The 22,567-nt window shown below is 44.1% G+C and overlaps 1 protein-coding gene across 3 annotated transcripts in view; it reads right to left on the reverse strand.

Annotated features, from left to right (window-relative positions):
* Positions 1-22,567, reverse strand: part of fynb (FYN proto-oncogene, Src family tyrosine kinase b) — a 69,789-nt gene that overhangs the window by 26,734 nt on the left and 20,488 nt on the right. For all 3 annotated transcript variants that reach the window (XM_076755734.1, XM_076755733.1, XM_076755735.1), the window contains exon 3: positions 4,653-4,909. In XM_076755734.1, the coding sequence (XP_076611849.1) occupies positions 4,653-4,899 (247 nt within the window). In that variant the 5' untranslated portion in view covers positions 4,900-4,909. The remainder of the gene's footprint in view (positions 1-4,652; positions 4,910-22,567) is intronic.

Consider the following 22,567-nt stretch of genomic DNA (forward strand, 5'->3'; position numbering starts at 1 on the left):
GGTATGACTCTGACTGTTCACCTTGTTTTTACCTTCAAATACGTTTCACTAATCTAGCTTCTTTCACAAGTAGACTTCATTTTAATAATGCTGTTGCTTTCCTAGATCTCAGCAATTAACTTAGCGAGTGCAATGTGATGATTCCCAATAGGGATGAAGGTCAAAACAATGTAATAAACATGAACCTTTTCGAGGTATGGCTCTCTATCTGTCTCACTATCTCAGGTTTTTTTGATTTGTCCTGTCTCATGACAGAGCACACGAAAGTGGAGATAAGACAAAATCAGCTCTCAGAGTGTTTTGTTCAGACTTGCGGTGACTGTGGCTGTTACGCTGTTTCATGCCTCTGAGTGTTTGACAAATGGAAGCTGAATGGGTACTTCTTTAAAGTCCACTTAAACTCTCTTGATCACATTTATTCAAGTCATTTCACTCCAGACGCTCTCAGCGGGCTGAGGCTTTGTGGGGAACAGTGTCGATAGGAAGGGGCTATGTGAGGCTCTCGCTGATGGGATTGCAGATAGAGAGGACCTGCTGCTATTCATGTGATAACAAACAGAGGGAAGGCAGAGCAGGCTGTTAAAAAGAGAGTGTTTGATTGAAACACTTTCTAGTCTTCGGAACATAACAAGGCCCTGAATGCATCACGGCTGTGGTTTTCACTGTTCAAATGTTCCATTAGGTCAGCAGAGGTGGGCACTCGGTATAAACTGATTTATTGATTCATTTTAGAGTTGTCTGCTGGGATCCTACTCAATTAGTTACATAAGGCCATAGGACTAGCTGTGAATTTCCATGTGGGGACATGACATCAGCAAAAGATCAACTGTTAATCAATAAGATGTCTGATGCCAACTGCAATTTGGGTTCCTCTGCAGTGCGACTGAGTGGGGCGATTGCGGCTGTTAGGCAAACAAGCCAGGCAGCTGTGTTATAACAGAGGTTGAGAGGGAGGGGCAGCTTATGTCCAAATTTCCCCACCATGACAAAATTAAAAAGCTAAACCCCTCTCTGCTCCTCTGCCACTGTGTGGATTTGGATTATACAGCGTAGAAAATAATCCGCACTTTGAGGGAGAGGACTCCTGCTAAGTTGAGTGGAAATGCTGAGTTCCTCTGCAGAGCAGCCTGGGCTCAGTCAAACATAAAGGATATCCTGAGTAGGAATATTCCCTACCTAAACAATGAGCCCGGCACACAAAGCCCTGCGCTAATGCCAGCCGGACGTTCTTGACAGGGCTGGGTTGGGGTCAGCGGTGGAGCTGCAGCAGGGGCTGTGAGGTGAGGATTGCTGCGACTCTGGGATGCCATAGGAAGTCTATCACTACACAAAGAATCCCTTTGCGATTTGCATACGGAGGTGTATGTATGTGGGCGGCCGGGAGCTTTAACTGAGCGCATCCAATGCTGTAAATGTGTGGGAATGAAGTAAAAAGAAACAACCTTCACACTCCAATATGTGTTGCAGATACTTTCCCTCATATGACAAGCAATACAGGTACATTGCGCCAAGAAATATCCTTCAGATTAATTATCTCCTCTTCCGTGTTCTTCGCGAGAGTTTGTCTCTCCAAGCTTTTGCAGTCTCTTGATATCGAATGGTTTGACTGATGGCTTTGATTCTTTGTAATTTTTGACCCAGGAGCTGCTCACTGTAGTTCCAGTGCAATGCTTCGTGTGTATCAGTCACATACATTACACCCACAGTCTAATCTGCTGGGCGCTATGCTCAAGCGCACCTCACTGGGTGAACTACTTCTCTATCAAGCTCCCTGTTTTCATTTCTCATAAAACTCCTTTTGTCAAATTTCAAGTATTCAGTGCAACACCATGAACAGCAACACCAGTCTGAGAGTGTGCTCCATTATTGACTGAACATTTTCGATTTAAAAAATCTTAAAACAGGGTGTACAACTTACTTAAAGCAAGGCACATCAAGGTTGTCAAGGCTTATCTACTGCTGTCTCAGCCCCATTTTTCAGTTGTCCGTCACTCCTGTTTTAATCAACATGGCTGCAGAATGTCTCAGGTTTCAGTCATGCTATAGGCACATAATCACGACCTTTTATTCTTTAGCTTTTACACACATACCTGGATTGAATGTGCGTTAGAACATGAGTGATGCTGCGCTTGAATGCATCCTGGGTAGACAGTGACAGGAGACTGAAGCTGCTGCTCCTGTTAACATGCTGCTTTTGCTACACAGCCTGTGTACACATTGTATAAGGATCTCTACACATGATCAGTGGCAGAGCTGCTCCATGTCGCTGTAACTCATTGTCCAATTGAGAGAGTGAATGTCCCAAATCTTGAGAGAGCATTGCCTTGGGTGTTGCACTCAGTTTAGATTTTATGCCTCATTACAGGGCTCAAAGTTCAATCAGTGTAAACTTCGACTTTATTTGGTGTTGACCTTTCAATGTGCAGCTAATGAGATCACAGCTGTCCGTGACATAACCTTTGAACAACCTGTGATACAAGGAGACAAAAAGCTTATTCTCTTTGTTTTAAAGTTCTCAGAATTCTACAACACCATGATACTATCCTAAATGATGTGACAGGAAGACTACTGATCCCTCAGTATTCATACATTCATGGGTGAATGTATGAATGAATGGACTCATTTGCTGTTCCTGTTTGCTTCTTTCACTCTGGACAAAAAAAATTCACTAACACCCACTAACATCTGGCTTTTGTCTTCAGTGGGAAAGGGTTTAATGGGCATTCATTCCCAGGACAAATGGCTCGGCAGGAGTCATGCGTTTTTAGTGGCTCAAGCTCCGATCCGCAGTGATGGAAACATGACAGCTGGTTGGACACGTCAGTTTTCGCCTCTTTTGCGGTGCTATGATGATGACAGTTCTGGATGTTGGTGCATAAATGTTGCCTGACATCAGACGGAACTGTCAACTCGTTAGACTCCATTTCCATCCGGTAGAATTACTGCTGTGCGGTTGGACGTTTGCGGTTTACATCCATATCAGTCCAGACAGTCCAGACTGTGACCTTTTGGATATAAAATGTCATCATTATTTTATCCTATTAAACATTTCTATGAAATTCTGTCCTAATTAGAATAAATATTATTGTATTATGGCCCAAAACATGTTGTGTGAGGTCACAGTGACCTTTGACCAGCAAACTCTAATCAGTTCATCCTTGAGAAATTCCCTCAACGCGTTCCTGAGATATCACATTCATATGAGGTTGCACTGTCGTTGGCGAGGAGGCATAAAAAAAGTAACCACCTTATTATTGCTGTCCGGCTCCTTTCTACTGTTCTCTGTTTTCTGGAGTGTTTGTGACGTCAAATGTGACACAGCAGAAAAAACAAAGGAACAGAGAGGCAAGCTCATCTACTGGCAATGGGAGAGGAGCCAACGGCCTATGTTTAGTGGGTTTACCTGCATTTCAAAAACCCGCATATACAGGCTCATTTCCTTTTAAAGAGGTATACCTTTGTCTTCCACTCCCTCCTGGTCTCCAGTAACCCCTTTCCCTTACCTGGCCTGCTTCACCCAATCACACACCTGCTTGCCATTCCCTTGGATTAGATCCAGCCCCATACATACTGCCCGTTCCGTTAGTCCGTTGCCAGACAGTCTTTTGCACTTCACTAAGCTTTCCAGCTTGCTGACCCCTGCCGGATCCCTGTCAGTTAGGTCTGCCTTTCTCTCGTTGACCTTTTGGTATTTTGACCCTTGCGTGTTTACTGGAATAAACCTTTTTGGACTTTGATATTTACCTGATAGTTACATGTCATGTTTGTGGGTCAGTGAGAAACTATAACACAGAATATGAGTGTTGTAAATATCCTCCTAAGGAAAAACTCATCAGTTGTTTCAGCAAATGCCCAAAAACAACATATGGAGATGATGGATCTCTAGTACATGAGCAATCCTGAACAGCAACTCTGCAGCGGAGCTGGATTAGTCTGCACTACGGTTAATGCTGTATGCACTGTATTATGCTTTACGATTAGCGTGTATGTCTTCTTTCGCTTTCCATCATTTCCAAATGTATTAGAGCTTCAGAGGCTGTATGTGATTATATCTGGATTAGACAAAGTTTGTGTTATGTTTAATCTCTTGAGAGAAAGATGACTGACACTGATGTGACTGCAGAGTTCATACAGAAATCATGAAATGAGAGTTGATCTTTATATAACAGAATTGATCAATTTACTGTTAAATTTTTAATACATTTATATTGGCAACTATGTGAGTGTCTGATTAAAACAAATGATGTGCTGAAGGCAGAACTCCTATTTATTAAAAACAGCCTTGGTTTCATAACCCTCATTATCATTCCTCACAACTCTGTTTACCATTTATCAATCAAATATTTAAAGTCCAGCTGAAATGAAACAGCTCCAGCACACAAAGCTGCTCTGTGAATCGCTTCCCTTTGAGAGACATCACAGACCAAAAGGGAGAACTTGATGGCGCCCCCTAGTTGTGCATTAATTCAGTGGAATATTGTTCGGTATCCATCTTTGTAGGCGAATATCTAATGTCAATGCAGCCAATCAAATGTTCACCGAAGAAAAGTGCACCACTAACGTCAGTTTGTGGTCTAGATCGCTAATTAGCCGCAGCTTTGATTTCACTTTGCTTCAGTTTGATGCTGGTGTGGTGTTTACTCTTCCCTTACCTGTCCCTCCACGAGTCCTAAGGGTTCCAGTGTGAGAGGAAGTGCTGACCCCTCCGAAGACGGTCATGCCCTGTCCGACGGGGGCGTGGAAGTTGTTGTAATTGGGGATGGCGGTGACCCCGAAGTTGGGGTAGTGCTGCGGCGTGGGGTCCGCCCCATAGCGGTATCCTGCTCCCTGGGAGATGCTGGTGTCTCGGTCATCTGTGAGTTTGGTTGCCTCCTTATCCTTGCATTGCACACAGCCCATTATCTATAGTCTGTGGATGCCAAGAGAAAGAAAATCAGCCTGGTTTAAATTAAAGCCGTTGGTTTGATCACAGAATTCTAGCATAGTTCAACCAACAATGGCATAAAAAAACAGAATGACTTTACAACCTGACAGCAGGTTGAGGGTGTGTAAAGTGCAACAATGGAAGATTGCATCAACAATGATAAATGAAAGATGATAATGGGCAGCACAAATAAAAACACAAACAGGCTAAAAGAGATGAATGAATTCAACTTATAAACTAGAAGCTGGACTGGTGGATCAATAAGATGAGACATGCTGTCTGGAAGAGGAACGGGCCGACAGAAAAGCACTCGGCCGCACAGCACACCAAACAGAATGGAATTCATCACTCTCTTCAAGGTTTTCACTTCACACTGCTTTCTCTACAGATGACATCCTTCCACTGATGGGCACTCTGGTCTGAGAGACAGGGACCTTTTTTATAGCCTCACACAGCAGCTTGGTCTCTGGATGACTCACACAAACAATGTGTCTCTTTCTTGGTCAGAAGGAATAACGCCTCCTATCAGGGAGGCTGACCGGACAGAAGGGGAGACGTGGAGGCATGGCTGCGCTGTCAACATCGCCCTGTTGATCTTAATGGAGACTGGTGGGAGGACAGAGTGCTGGCGACTGAATGCTGGCTTGATCGTCGAGCCGAACGATCTCTGTCTGCCTGAGCAGCCAGAAGTAAGAATCTTCACCTGTCTTCCACATGTTGGATGCTATCAAAGCATTCAGCTCTATCCTTTACTGCGCAGCCTACCTATAAATCATCTCCCACAGTCCTCTTTATATAAGAAGTGCTACTGCATTCCAGAGAGCTGTAGAAAGCTGCAAGTCCCGACTTTCTACTTAACAAGCAAAAAAAACAAAGGATTCAGCTGCAAATACAGTTACAGCAATGCACAGTATAAGCGGGATGTCAGTAAGCAAAATGACAGTGAAATTTCCAGACTCCAGAAGTAAGAAAACCTCATTCAAAATCTAACAGTAAGTAAAAATAGAGCCATGGAACAGAGAAAACATGGACACCAACGGGTTCCTTTACAGGTTACTACAGTGATTTAGTCTTTTGCTTCAGCAATACTGTGGGAGTCACATGAGAGAGATCCAACAAAGGATGATCAAACTCGTCAGCTGAACCAGAAAGTTAATTCTAGATGTTATAAATACACGTTGACAAAATATTCCTAGCTTAAGGCCCACTAAATAGCTATACCTATAATCATCATGAGTAGGTGGGGTTTACTCACCCCAAGATCACTGTATGAGCATCAACACAGTTGAAAGTCCAGGTACCAGATACCATCCACAACTTTTGCCAATGGTAAACTAAAAAAGAACAGTACCAAATGCCCAAAGCTTGGGTGGAGCTGTAATTGCATAAGCAAGTGATGAACCACCACCATGACTAACTGAAACACCTGTCAGTCGGGCAAAAACACACCCAACCAGTAAAACAACCACAAATCCATCTCACCACTGAGGTGTGTTCAATTATTTATGTTTTCAGAGAAAAGCTTGGAACTTTTCAAAACCTCGGGACAATGTGGGATTTTTCTGAAGCCAGACTCTAGTGGAAATTAGCGGCATCACCAGGGTATCTCAGCTTGGGTTTGGAGATGGAGTTATGGGAACTGTAGGATCCTGCGTTTGTGGAGCTTGACTCAAAGCAAAAGTCTCGGCCTCGACTCCACTGATTTGAACCAATTTTATAGAAGTGCCAAACAGACTAACACTTATAAGGTCGTTGCCACATAAGAGTTTTCGGTATATGTGCTGTACAAAATCTGCCTTTGTTTTTATGATAAGTAGAAACTATTGTGTACAGTGGAATCTAGAGAAGGAATGCTTCTGTTGTTCACATGTTCCTGTTGGTGAAATGTAGATACGACTCCAAGCTACAGGCTGAAAACATCCTTCTCAGTAGTTCATTTATGACTAAGCTACAGCGGTCCTTCCCTCGGCAAAATTAAATGTTGAGATTTAAAAAATGACATGAGCCACACCTCAGCGGGGCACGAGATTACCCTCAGACAATTCTGTGTACTCCCAGAGGAACTAATGCCATGTAATTGTTTCTCAGCAAAACAAGAATGGAAATAACTGTGTCGCCACGGTTTATCAGTGCAGACACAACGGGCGATAAATCCAGGCTCTCCCTGAAAGACAAAGTGCCGGTCTGGCCTTCAGCTCCAGTCTGTCCTCAGTCTGTGTCACTTGAGAATATATTTCACCTCCCCCCCTCTCTGTCTCTCCCTTGCTTTCCCTCTGTCTTATGGCTCAGTCGCCTCATCTGACGGCAGCGAAAGGCAGGAAATTTATTCACTGGTGACACACTGTGAGGACAGAGAGAAGAATAATGAAGGATGAGTGTGGGCTTTCCCTTCTTAGCAGCAGCAATAAACAAGTGGAGGATCATAGAAAGGAACCTCACTCTTCTACCAATTGACAGTGTCACTGAGGGACAATGAGCACTTTGAATTGAGATAATCACACAGCAATCTAATGACAAGCTGCTGGAGACAAGAGGCTGAAAAGATGAAAGCCAGAAAGTACGTGAACAGCAACACCTTGACACAATATCTGTCTGCTGGGTGAATATCACAGCAGAATCTGCTCCCTGATGGTTTCTGTCACCACCATGACCTCTTGTCTAGTGCCACCATCAAGCTAAATTTACAAAAGAGGCACAAGATATAATCAAATGTACCAAATCTATTGGGCAGAAATCTGCTGAGTACATTCCTGTTACACAGAGGATGAACCCTTCCTAGTTTAGACACTTTTCCTTCAGTGCCTCCCTCAGGATGAGCTTTACTTCGGTATGTCAGAAGGCTAACATTGGCTGCCCTTGTTTAAGGTTGGGTCTTTATGGATTCCAGTGCAGCCACTGAGAGAAACCTTCTTCTCTACCAATTAGAACAACAGCCTCATACTGACTGACACACCGTGACCACTCTCTTTCAACATAATTACAGACTGATCCCTCAGATGGCACGCTGGTGCCGACAGAGGCCGAAATGCCCGTCAGCACAATCAGAGGTTGTCACGGGAAGTGTTTGAAAGAGAGGCATCGTACCGTATTATTTGTGTTTTTTTTTTTAAACCAAACAAGATAACAATGTGCTGTCTTTGCCAGTGCTTTTCAAGACACGTCCCACAGTCCCAGAGTTCAATCCACAGAGGAACTACAGTTCGCAACTACAAGAAGAGAAAGTCAAACGTCCACTCCGGGTTTTACTGCGAATCCCTACGAAGCTCCGCTGAGGCTGGCAACTACTGGAGATACCCTGAAATACACACATCCACATTGGAAATGCACACATCCACTGGATTATTCCTCCTCCTGACACAAACCCCAGAGTCAAGGCTTATGCTTCACCCTGCGTTGTACATTGCAATAATAATGTACATGTTTTCTCAATATCCCACGGCACACAGAAGGACGAGCTTCTCAAGCCGAATGCCCTGCCTCTTCTCTCTGTGTCACTGTATATGTTCAATCTGTGTCTTCTGTTTAATTTTAGCATCTTTCAAGTGTTTGGTAGAAATGGGCTGATATGGGTCACTGAATGTGTGCAGTGTGTGGAATTGCAAGAGAGTAGAAAGGTGTTCGTGTTCTCAGTTTTGGTTTGCAGAGTTGTAAAATGTCAGTGCCTGTGATTCAGCAGCAGTGCAGTGACTGCCTGGGGAAGCAATGCTTTAAGTAACACATATCACATATAAGGTGCCTCCTGGATAAAGACACAATCTCTGTGCTGACAGCTGCACTACGCAGATGCAAAGGGGATCGGGATGAGTGCAATATCACCTCCAGGGTGGGAAATGACTTTTTACAATGTGAACAGACAGATCAATCATCAGTAAATCATTATTTTGTGTTTGAAATCCAGCAACCGCTTTCATATTTTAGAAGCATTTGGCTGGTGCTGACTTCCCATCCTGATCACCTCCGTGCTCCTTGTAATCGTCTCAGTTTGATCCATGTCAATGACCTGGCATCAAACCGAGCTGGCAGAGAAAAATGGCCGGCTCGCTCGTGAAGCAGCAGTGCAGCAGCACACGCCACAACGACTCTGTCAACGGGTGCTGTAATCCTGTGTGACAGGACGCGGGGCAGGCAGGGGGCCAGGCAACAACAGCAGCAATGCTACGCTCAGCGCAAGACTGCAGAGCATCTCTAATCATATATGCTCACAGCACAAGGCAGCACTGACGGAGACCACAAACCGCTCTGCATTCTGACTCTTTACGTAACCCGTGACTGGCTGAGGCAGACCGAATCGGTTTTTGGAAGGGAAACAAATGTATTGATCCTTCTGAGCCGGATGGAAAGCTGTTTCTGTGCAGCTGTTAAATGATAATCTTTGGAGGAGGGGGTGACGATGGATCAGGTCTATTTTCAGGGCGAGCTATGGCTTAGCATTACAGCTGGTCATATGGAGCTGGATGGCGCTGGTTTTGATGGATTTTTGATTCTGATTTGGGGCAGATCATAAGTGATGACACACACATACACACACGCACGCAAAGTATCTCTCTCCACTGCAATATGCAAAGCAGTGTGGAGGCACTCCTGTCATCCAGAGTAACATTACACATCAAGCAGTCACTAATGACTGTATCTGCTGCTACCACAGGCCCAGTTGGAGTATTGTTATTCTAGTCTACCTCTGTAATGTTCTCTGCTGACAGAGGCAGCCTCAAACCCCAGAGAGTCTCTGAATGGGAAGGTTACTGTCAAAACTTTGACATTACCTCTTAACATTACCTAGTTGAGGAAATGACACATTGTCCTATCACACAGTCATTATAATATCTTCACTTATGAACTCATTTTGTTAAAATTCAATGGATTCTATTAATTCTCAACCTCTGAACATCTGTTTTTTCAAGATTCAAATAGGCTCATAGATAGCGGATTCCTCCATTTAGAGAAACAATTGACCAATCAGCTTTGTAGGTGGGACACAAATGGGAGCATGGGGACACTATTGGGGAGTTTTTTTTTTTTTCCGAATGGACGACATGCTGCTTTTAAAGACGCCTTCCGAGGAATTTGCAAAGGGTGGCTACTTTTAATCACATAGATGATCCTGATCACTAGATTTTCTTTCCATTCATTGTATTAACACAACACACCGCACTGAATTTCTGACTCCAGTATATGAACTGTACAGAGTAGCAGAAAAAACATGTATTTTTGTTTCATACATTGTGTAATATATGTTTTCCATAATTGTTTTTCGTTCAGTGTATGTGAAAGTTGAATGTGTGTTTTTTCTATCAGACTAAGAAAGTTTAAAGAAATCCTGTCTTCTCCCCCCACAGCAGTCCAACCAATACCATTTTTTGTAATTCAATTACTGTGTTTTTCTTACCAACTCTAATCAATTAGAACAATCGTTTCAGCAATCAGATTACTGGATTCACGTTAAATGCAATCTCCTTCAGTCCAAAGACAGCCGTGACGGCTGTAAGCCCTGTCACAAGGCCAGCGAGGGCCAAGCTCATCACTGGCTGCTGCCTTTGAACTGAAGCCTCTTTCATCTCTTTATTTCCCCCTTCCTTCCCTCCTTTTCACGCAGCCCTCTCCTCTGATTAATTATTCCTCCTTCGCAGAAAAAGCCACCACCTGCTTGCCGTAGGGGCTTTTTTGCTGTTTACTCCCCCAGTTTCTCGCTCCTCATCCCAGAGGGCTGCAGGAAAAGAGCTCTAGCAGGGACTAAACCTCAACCAAATCTGAGGCGTTTCATAGCATAGTTTCGCTGAAATTAACTGTGGCAGAGGGTCTCTAAAATCCAAACATTTACATATAAGAAAACATGAATTATTCTCCTTTGTTCAGCTTGCAAACAGCTTTAAGTATGCTCTCATGATTCATATCAGACCAGGTACCTCGTCCCATGTTTCAGCCACTTTCAACATAAAATCAATAAACCCTCTGGGAAAATCCAATTACAGCGCAGAACATGACCAGTAGTGGAGTGAGATCTATAATTAGTTAACACAAAAGGCTATTCATATAGCACTGGATAGACAAATTCATTAGGTTCTTTAATTGGAGCCAAAGACCTAAAGCATGTGAACACGTAAAGAGCATGATAAAAAGAGTCAATGGGATAAAAATTGGTTAAGTCAATGTGAAATAAGGTGATGTTCACCTGTGCTCATGTCTAAGAAAAGACAGGGGGCTGCAGAAGGGCGTTGGGGGGTTTTGCAAGAGGCACACCCACGCCCACGCGCCACTCTGGGTGAATAATTCATGGGGCGTTTGTGCAGAGCTGAAGGTATGTCATGGCGTCTGAGGGCAACCATTGAGGGAGATGCTGCATTTATATTTGATAGGGAGGTGGGGGTGGGGGTGGGGGGGTTCATTAGAAGCAGGGGGTGGAGGGCACACTGTCATATTAACCCCTCAGGAAAGGTTTTTTCCATCCCTATGGTCATGAAAGGGCTGAAGTCAACCCCTTTGAGATGGTGTCTGTCCAAATGAAAACACCTCCGGCTCCATGAGAGGGGAAACAGAATGGGGGGGGTGGGGGGTGGAGAGGTGGTCTGCTAATTTGTTTCACACAGAGTAGGACACACATGTGGGAGCATATATCCTTGACAAGGACACATTCAGACTGCAATTCTTTACCATTTTAAACTGTGCCATGGACACAGACTCACTTCACACTTGGCGAGTGCAATAGATGCTCAGATAATTGTCTTGATGGTGAGAAAGAAGTAGAAAAGCATCAACAACTGCACCCAGTAACCTGCCTTTTCATCAACAGGCAAGAGTGCTAAGATGAAGAGCATTACTTAGAGCATCACACATCCTACAAAGCAGCTAGGATGCTACCCACTACAATGGAATCAGGATGTGGAATATATAAAACACAATATGTGTGTTCTGACCTGGCATCCTCGTCTACTTCAGGATCAAAACGTTACATATGCAACTCATATGTAAACAGCTAGCCTCTTGTCGATGCTTGAAAATGAGAAAATGAAGGCAGTGCACGCTGTTATGACTCCAGCAACTGCAAAGGAGAGCGCAGCCACGCTTTCCACTGCATATCATATATTGATAACAGGGTCACACATACCGGAAAAAACAGACCTACCCTGTAACAAACTGTATATAATATATACACAACAACACAACAGCCAACGAATACGACTACCACAATGATGGTCTCATAAGGTTGAATGACAGTTAGCAGTGTTTATCAGTCATATACAGTGTATGCTGTGTATGTCCAGCATATCCTGGTTAGTTAATACCTCCTCTTGTCCACTTGGAAGACAAGTACTTAGGGACTGCAAACATGTATTTACACATCCAGCACACACACACACAGCAACATTAATATCAATTTGGAGCCTTTGCCACCTGACAAACATAAAACCAATATTCACTCTGCTCTTAGCCCCATTTTTGGTCTCCATCACCTCCTGAGGGAACTTACTGGCTTTTTTAGCTGCTTGTTGCTCCACTATGTTCACCAGCTAGTCTCTGTGTCTGTCTGCTCTTTAATGCATACAGCTGGTTTATCAGAGCTTTTATTTTTTTTTGCTATTAGCAGCTGCCTGCTGGATCAAGGCAGTGAGAGTGAACCGAAACAGCAAAGTAATAACAAAACAGTGAGCTGAAACATGCTAAAGTGCTACATAGAGCTGAGGGAGACAGCAGATACCAGAGTTTTCTGTGGCTTTGTCACAGCTTTCACATAACACACGTAGTCATAACTTTACCATTTGGACTGCTGTGTTTCTTTGTCAGCGCAGTTTGCGTTGCAACATATAGGTGTTTTAAAGATTACAGCTACTGAAGCTACTACTTCAGTTTTGTAGCACATGGGATTTGGTCTCTGTAAGTCTGTTCATTGTCTCATGCTGCTCTGAAAACTCGAACTGCTGGCTGCCACACATTTCTCTTATCTATCTTAACTTAGTATGACTCAGTGCAGTGGCGTCTGTAAGTGTGATTAATTTAGTGCTGAGTTACAGTCCTTGAGCTGTTAACATTGCCCCAGCACATATCACTATGTACAATGTTAGGGGGCATGCGTGAATATAGCCCACCGTAGTCATGCCAGCATTTATAATAGCACAATTCTTATGAAATCAGTTCATTTAAATACAAGTAAATTTGTAAGTTTATGTCGAGGAATCGCAATGACATAAAGAGACAGAATTGAATTGAAGGAGAGGGTCGACTGGGGGCGGAAGGGAAGGCGGCAGGTGATGAAATGGATAGACAGGAAGATGGACGGGGGAGGAGCGAGCACCCAGACACACGACAAAGGGAGCGGGCTAATGATGGGCTCTGGGTGTCATATGCTGCGCCCCCTTGTCTGCCAGGGCAAAGCTTCATCTCTGCACTCCCAGCATGCCGTCCTGCCCGCGTCATGCTGCATCCTGCAGAGGGAGGAGGCCTGTGCCAGTCAAGGTTAACCACTCACACAACAAACACAGACAGATGGAGGGACGGACCCACACAAGCATCAACTGCCCCACAGGAACACATCCGTTCTCCATTGCATTGTGTCAGAATTTAGGGTAACGCTAATGCTAGCAGTGCTGTCCCACTGTTGGCTTTGGGGAAGTTTAGCCCAAGTTTTCACAGACAGATAAGACTGTCCAGCAATCTGTTCTTTCAGCTGGTAAAATCATGAAAAATCTAAAGACTGCTTTTGTCTGAAATCAAGGACTCAACGTTCCACCAATTTTGAGCAGTAAATCCGACACTGTCATCACTGTAAACTGCACAGGCTACATGCAGTGCTAAATTAGAAAGCTTGACGGATACAACAGTAACTAAAGGGGACATAATGACAAAGGGTTAATTAATTAGAATTTATTATTTCTAAGTATGCCAACAAAACACTATAATTTCCTCTAATTAGTACCAAATTACAGTTTCTGAAAAGTTATTTGGAAGCTATGGACCAGTAAAATCGTGTGTTACCCAGAATGAGCACACTTCAGAGCCCAACCTCAAACTTTCCAGCCATGAATAGTTCCTTTTCTGCGTGTTGTAAGGCAAAAAATGTCATCAAAACCACATTCAAAAATTATTATATATGTCTAAGACATATTACGCATCTTAGACTGTGTAAAACTGATCCTAATCATGTATGACTAAACACACGTTAACACACACTGCACTTTAAAACACAAACAACTCGCACACATTTGAAATAAAGGGACATTCTGTTGGATCGATGTGGCTCAGATCCTCTGAGGGCAGCCCTTGTTCGGGCTGGCCTGGCTTCATGCCGTGGGGGTCACTGAGGTCACATGGCACATCACAGAGGAAACACTGCCTACACAACACCACCGCTGCAGCAGCTGTGATCCCTGCCTCCCCTTAACATTCCTGCTGCCTCCAGGCCAGCCGAACCGCAGCGAGACAAAGTGGCCTCCCTTTTCCAGGGAAGGAGGATTTGCTGTGGTGAGCAAAAGGGAAATACACAAACAGCTGACCAGAGACACCAACTAGGAATCAGCTGGGTGGGATTGAAAAGGAAAACTTGGGCATGCCTATTTTTAGTTGGCCTGAAAACAACTCTGTTACAACTCTGTAGGAAATGATTTACAACCTTGGGACAATGTCAGGAAAGGAGGAAATGTTAATAAGTGGAAATAGTAAAAAGGGAAAACAAAAACACATTTCTCCCAATTCAAGAAGATTTATTCTTTTTAACTTTAACTAGCGGCCTTCACTAGACATGAGCAGCTGCTTCCGGCCTCCCCAAGGTCGACGTTAAAGAGTTGAGCTCTCCATTTTGGCCTTAAGTAAGCATCCTGCACTGGCAGTTTTCAGCTTACTTCAAAGAGGCTGGGTGAGGTGCGCTCTGCGAAAAGCGAAGAATCTGGACTAGATTATCTTGTTTTCACAGCTCAGTTTTTTTTACAGCCCGTGTGTCCCCACTGGAGGTCTGCCCGAGGATGCTCAAAACCCCTTCATTAAAAATCACAAACTCTGTCCTGCTTTTATCCCTCTCAGTGTGAGCTCCTCAGACAGCGCAGGTCACCTCCCAGTGTGCAGACCTATGTGCGCTACCTCAGCCTGCAGAGCCAGAAAACAAAAGGAAGATGGGAGACAGTCAAAATTGGGCATTACTGTATCTGCTGCTTTTTTTTTTTTTTTTTTTTTTCCTACGCGGCTGTTTATGGTTCATTTCAGTCAGCAGCGTCTCCTCTCCGGTCGGGATTATGAGCTGCGAGCTGTCAAAACTGGAACAACCCTTCCTCCTGCGCCCGGCTCGTCTGTGGTTCCGCCGGGGGAAGCAGAGAGGCCACATGCTTGTCTACATCTCTTCCTGCTGGCTGAGCCCGGATCACAACAACACAGGCCTCATCCATTTCTGCTCCTGTGACCCTGTCTTCTCTCTCCGCTCTCTCCGTACTGTGCAGAAAGGAGCTAGCCTCCGTCGTCGCCGCTCCTCTGTCAAAATCAAGCTGGGCGGGGCCCGGCGGTGACACCATTGTGTCAGGGCGGCTCAATGTCAGCAGCAGCAACTACAGCGGCAACAGTAGTAGGAGCTGAAAGAGGATGACACCTTATGATCCAGCAAGGTGGGGACAGAGAAGACAGACAGCGACTCAGCACTATAACTGCTGATTCGTTAGCCTCTATGAGTCCAGGCTACCACGACTCTGCTCTCAGCGGCAGTAAGCCCAGCAGTCAGCCAATCACCCTCCTCCGCCTCAGTAAAGCTGTAGGGATGAAAGCTACTGACCCTGAAGTGAAGCTGATCAACAGAAAATAAACTGATTTATCATCTGTTTCGTGTTTGAGCTCAGACCGTCTGAATCAAACGGGCCTATCAGCACCCTCCTAAGGGGTCTAGACATATTCTAACTAATGTGGCAACTAATTAGCTTATATTTAAATTTTTCCGATACCAAAAATGGTTTGACAATTAAACACATTCAACTAAATGAAACAGTCTTATTTAGTGATGGCTTTGTTCTCAACATACAATATGGATTTTGATAATAAGTCACACATATCAACTGAAGCTAAAGATATAATATCGAATGATTCTACTCACAGCTCTCAGTCTGGCTGCTAAGCTAATGTTAAATTAGCTCACATTAAATAATATGTGTTGTAGCTGTACAGTGTGACAGGACAAGCTGCTGCTCAGCTCTGAGCTCTGCACGCTCTCATTAAAATGACTTAGAATCATATCTAACCACATAACCACACACTGTGGCATTTCTTTCTCTAACAATTCAACTTGGCCAATAGTACAGACAGCAGCTTGTGATGAGCGTTTACCAGACAACAGTCAACAGTTTCCATATTTGTGTTTGGCTGACTGACAACATTAATGTGATTTTGCAACAGCTGAGTTCTTCAGGTGAATATGTGCCAGCTCTCTCTCAATATAGCTTCTATATATTTTTTATGGCGAGGCAATCAAAGTTGTTCCAGATGCTCTGTGTAATATGCGCTCCTTGTGGTCTGGCTTGGACCAAGAAAAGAAATGTGGAAGCTAGAAGAGAAGGCTCGTGAACTTTCATTAAATGGCCGACAAGGTTACAAACATGTCAGCCAGAGGCGCAAAATTGAGTGAGCTGCTTGATGTGAGGCCTGCAGACGAGTGCTGACAGCTGACCTTCTGTTAATAATGCAACTGTGTCCAGGGCTTGAACTGGCAGCCCCCACACTCTTTGCTTCCCCTGGGCTCTGGATGAATCAACACCAACACAAGATGCTGCCTCCGCTCTCCTCATCGAAATATTCATCTGGTCCTCAGAGGGAGCCATCAATTATCTTTCACACAAGTGCTTTTCTTCCATGACACAAGGCAGGAAACCTCACGCTGGAAATTCAGCTTCAAGTGTACTTTCAAATTTAGTTGCACGTGTGAGTTAATCGTTTACAGTCAATGTGATGAAGTTCCCTCTGCCAGCTAGATAATAACATGCATCTGCCTCTTTTAATACATTGGTTAAGTAATATATTATACTTATGCCTTTACTGTGTGCACACGTCAGTCTCGTCACCAGCTGAGCGGCTGGATGTCGTCCGGCAGCGATCAGCGTGGCGTACAGCAGAACGGCTGCGCTGCTGGGCTCTGGCTCAGAAACAAAGTAGCACATGTGCACAGAATGGAGGAGGCACCTTCACAGTCACTCTATAAGCACCCTTAGACAGATAGCTTTGACATTTTTAGGTGATTATTTGTCTTCACCAGACACTTGTCACACTGGGGGGAATAGAATGTTTCACATTTTGTCCTTCACATTTGCTCTTAATGGTAAGAAGAGCCCGTCTCTCTCTCTCTCTCTCTCTCTACATCTGTGAGTAGAGGTTAGAGGTAGTTAACACTAAGAGTAACCAGCATTACACTAGCAAAACAGACACTTTCACAGGAGAAGCAGTTCCCTTCAGTCTAAAGCATTAATAACACCATACTTTAACCAAACTAAATGATGAACTTCCCCCTGTGACAGGTGGAGGCTGTCGGAGCCACGGTCTGCTGATAACGTTAGCTTGTAAAGCATCCCATCAGTGCTCGACCTCTAGTCTGATGAGTCAGTTTTAAAGATTTCACAGATCAAAAATGCACAACTAAATGCTGTATCAGTTCACATCACGTCGTACAAAGTCTATATCCACATAATCAGGTTGACAAGGTCAGACCACAGCACTAAATTTAGTACAATGACACCGTAAAGGAAACAATGTTCTGTAACAAACATGATGACCAGTAAAGGTGCCATATGCACCAGTGACTCACTTTCCATCTGAGTACAAACCAGACATCATATTAGTATTGTCTCTTTCTCATGAAGATGACACAACAGTGACTTAACCTACACCCAGGTATGTGGTGTTAAACCCTCCAGAAGAACGTCACGGCAACAGCTTCTCAGCACAGTAAGACTAATCACACGTAGGTAACTGTGGCTAAAATATCTTTTGATTCATAAGTCAAAGCAATAACAGTCATTGCCGTTTGGATCATCTAAATCAAAAACCAGTGCACTGTGATCTGAACACAACCCGACCTGAAACAAAACGGTGTGTAGCTGAAATCAGTGATGTTAGTTAGAAACACTGTTGCTCCATTATGACCCATAGCGCACACTATGGGAGTCATCAATTCTCATGTGAATCCAGAAATTACAGTGTCCTTTGCTACATGCTAGAGGAGGAGAAAACACCGGACTGAAGAGCAACAGCAAGTGTCCCGTTCGACGTATTATGATGAGTGAAATATGCAGGACAGCCCTACTGTCAAGGCATCCTCAGATCACTGAGTATCACCAGAGGAAACAGGAGGGCAGAAAACATTGTTAGAACGCACTGCTGCAGGTTCCCCAGGTTCTTGTCATTCAGGGCAACGAGACAAAGGACAGTGGTGTCAGGGTCACACACTGTATTCAATTTGCATATTATTAAAAAAAGAGCCTGCACAGACAGTGATGAGCGTGTCCAACCACATGCATTCACTGATACTGAACAGAAGCAGCGGGTTGCTTTATACTGGGTAGTGGTTTATCAGCAACAGGTTCACAACTATGATGCTATGGGGGCAAAATGGCAAAAGGAAAAACCACTATGAAACAAAAACAGACTAAAGGTCGCAACTGACAAACAATAAAAGCTGCACCAACTGTATATTGCAGCTTGCGGGTGATGCACCTTCCTGCGACAGTGCAACACTCTGCTGAACCTCCCTGGCAGAAGCTATCTCTGCATCATCACTGTGACTGCCTACAGGATGTGATTAAAACCCTGAAATACACCTTGAAAGGTGTTAAGTTTCCATTCACATTACTGAGAATAATGTTTTAGGAGAGCTGTGTAATAATGTGGCTTAACCCCAAAATGCTTAAAAAACCCACAAAGTTCTTCCATTCGGAGAGAGGCTGTTTTTCTGAAGACTCGTTCTATATATAGGCCAAGGAGGCCTCTGTGCCCCGCTCTCACTCTCTGCACTTCATCTTCATCACCGGGCTGACCTGGAGTCAAAGGCTGCGGCATGTGCTCAAGTTTGACTCGTGTGATCCTGCCTGCTCCACCCTCTCTGCACAGCCTCCACCAGCAGAGGAAGAACACAAAGCTAATGTAGAGCTGTGCTGACGTCCACGTAATGATCTATTATGCATGTCGAATCACAGCAGATGCACGTTTTATTACGCAGCAGCCACATGCATTCTTCATGGCGTATACACGCAGGATAAATGAGTTTGATGCTCCGTGCTGTAGTAACTTCCTCTACCTCGCAGATGTGCCAGAGAAGCTTCGCGCCTTCTTTCCACCGAGGCTGTATCTTCAACCTTACTTTTCTGACGTCTATTTTACAGGGAGCAAAAATATAATCGTTAAATTGCACTCATATTTCTTTATTTCTGCAGGCTCAGGTGCTGTTTTTAGTGTAATAACCATGCAATTCTTAGTGTTTATAGGACAAAGTTGTCAATCAAGTATATATAGTACATATATGTTCATAGATAAAATAGCCAGATGCAGATGAAGGTTAATGTAGTGAAATATGTTCCCGTTAAACTGAAACAGTTTTATCACATTGATGCAAAAAAAATAGTAAATCCAATGAAAAAGCAACACCTGGGTATATATTTCAGATTTAAGTAAGTCACTGCTCAGGCACTGACTTAAGGCCATGCTGCAGTCTTAGCACGTTACGCAAACAGGAATAAACAGTGTTTGTTTTTTGTTAGGGACTACTTTCAACAGTGGATTAACCGCATATGGTGCTCTAGTGACTACTTCCAGCAGTAGTATGTGGGATTCAGTCAAAATAATGTGTGTGTTCACGGTAATAAAGGAGCATGTCATGCGGTGCAACGCTGTGGCTCATGTTTATTAGGTTTTAGACAACAGTTTTTGGCACAAAGGAGTAACACACATCAGGCTCTGCATACTCATACTCATTTTTTCATTTTGGATTTGTATTTTTACAGAACTCTGTCTCCCTTTCTGGCAATGGACACAGTGGACACGCTCATGACGCCATACTCCTCAGTTCTCCTAGCTGCTGTAGCTTCCTCCACCCCTGCGGTTGCAAAACAAAAGCTTGGAGGGTGACATCACATGAGGTTGTCAGAAGCAGGATTTACCTCAACGCAGACGAGGCATGGTTGCCCATCACCGACCCACCACAGTGATCTGTCTCTCCAATGCCGTTGCTAGGTTACCACATTCCTGAGCACACTGACGGGTCCTGGCTCTGTTGGCATAGTCTGGAAATGACGCAGTAGCCATGACGATTAAAGAGCCTCAGAATGATGGAGGGTGAACTGGGGACGAGGGGACAAGTTTTGGAGACAACATCACTCCACCTTTGACAGCACGGCTTCGAATCCGTCTCCAGAAAGAAAAAGTACGCCTCTCTGTTTCTGTGAGCGCGCGCGTGTGTGTGTGTCTGTGACTTCGGATGTGAAAATGTGCTGTGCCTCTGAGGAGACTGTGAATCAGCTGTGACTCCTTGCGCCCAGCGTGTGCAGCTGCCTGGCTCAGTACAGCACGTTCCTGCACACAGAGCGGCAGCGTCTAGACAGCGCCCAGGCTCGGGAACGCCCCCACCGCTCAGCACCTCCAAAGAGGATTGTGCTCCGCTGGGGATAATCTTCGAGGCTCATCATTCTTTGTCTTCACGGGGTTTACATGCATGGGCACACACGCGCACGTGCACAGGAAAACACAGCCATACACAAGAGATGCAAAGTGAGCAGCACAAACACCAGTTTTACAAAAGCTATTTTTAATGCTTTTATCACTGAATTGAACTAAAATGTGGCCCTGGATGATAATATTCTATTCTACATTATTGTTTATTGACGTCAGGTGACATAGCATCACATAATATGATCATTCTATGCTATATTTTTTTTCCACTAAAATCCATTATATGAATACTAATACATTTCAAAGTTAGTAGTTCAGTGTACAGATAGATGGGCCAACTAATACAGTCTGACTGACAGACAACACCAGGATCCTGTTAGAAGTGTGGTGTGAATCCATCAGGAGAAATGACTGACAGCTGAGAAACTGGTCACGCAGCGGCAAAGAACCTGTCCTTTGGGTCTGAGGCTGGGCTGACTGAAGGGCCAGGGGGCTTCCTGTGTGATTGACTGACCATCAATCAAGGTTCAATCATGTGAAGCCACATGGAAACAAACAGCCTGTCAGTCTTGCTACAGCAGCGCTTGGTCGTCTGTCCACAGATGTGTGGCATCATAACCAACCTCAGTAGACACTGTACCATCGCTGTGTTGGTGTGGAACTGGCTTTCGTCTGCTGATTCCTCAAAGCTTCTCTTCAAATTCAATGCATCCTGTCTGATGCATTTGTCCTTCCAAACCACAGACGCTGAAACTGCAGGTCCTCATTTTGCACCTCTTGTGCTGTATTATGAACAAGGTAGACTTTCGGTCACCACAGTAGTATCATATGTGAGAGGCAGGCCTGATGCAATTTGCCCCCCGTTGTCTATTGTTGGTTTGTATCGAGGCTACAGCACAACACAGCGGGTGGGATCCATTAAGATCAGTCAGCAGATAATGTTTGAAGAGGGCTATGATGCCGATGCAGCAGTAACGGCATGATGGGAACCTGTCAGACCGGATAGTGAGAGCTCTCACAGACAGGAGTCAGTCTGAAATTGGACATTTCAAATTGACACGATAAAGGAATGAAAACATCAGGACTTATGTGAAATGTGACGCTGCGTGTATGAAAGATTAGTGTCACACTGATGTTCGACTCTGTGTGCTTCACACACTCAGCATGACAGACTCCATCCCACATCCTGCTTCCTGTGTTTACTCCACCTTTTAAACATTTTCTGAACTTTCGTAACTGCCGCAGCCAGGTTTCTCTTTAGTACAAAGCTTAACATGAAGAGATTTCTAAATCCAAGGTAGATTAGAAAACCGGTCACTGCAGCAACTATACTATCTTCAATGTCCTCTGTATGCAACTGACTGTGGTGTGATGGCGTCCATGGTACAACGTGGCACCTGGAGTTGTTCACGTAGAAAAACAGCTGCAGTGTGAGTTGCATAACTTACAATTTTGCACATGTACTTTGAGTAGTGGATGATTGAAAACTATATCCACAAGAGGGCAGGTAAGGGCCGAATAGTCCTTGACCAAAACGGCAAAATCTTGCTTTTTAATTTTATTTTCTAAGATAAAAAAGCAAATGCAAATAAACACGACCAAACCTCAACACTTTCTCTGTACTGACTGAAATGTGTCCATATTGAAAGTATCAATTCTGTCCAGTCGAAAGCTGCCATCACATATACAGTCAGATATGTAATCATGTGTCTTAATTCTTCTGTCAGATGGTTCCTGATTGAAATCAGAATTTGAATAACGCTGTGGTCCTGTTCAACTGCTTGTGTGTGAACTTATCAAATTCTAAAAAAGGAGTTTGCAGAAAAACATTAAGATTTGTAAAAGGTATCAAAAAAATGTAGATTTCTGTTATCAGCAGTGAAAACCTGTTATTGTCTTGGCACTAGTACCGAAAGACTTCCCAGCCTTAATAATGGAAGATAACAGCTCATTTTTAATGTGTTCATAATTCCTCTCGGGTGAAAGAGGAAACAACTGTGTTACTTTGAATGATGTGTTAGAGCTCCGTAT

The sequence above is a fragment of the Chaetodon auriga genome, chromosome 18 (genome assembly GCF_051107435.1).
Source record: "Chaetodon auriga isolate fChaAug3 chromosome 18, fChaAug3.hap1, whole genome shotgun sequence".
In the NCBI taxonomy this organism is placed as follows: Eukaryota; Metazoa; Chordata; class Actinopteri; order Chaetodontiformes; family Chaetodontidae; genus Chaetodon; species Chaetodon auriga.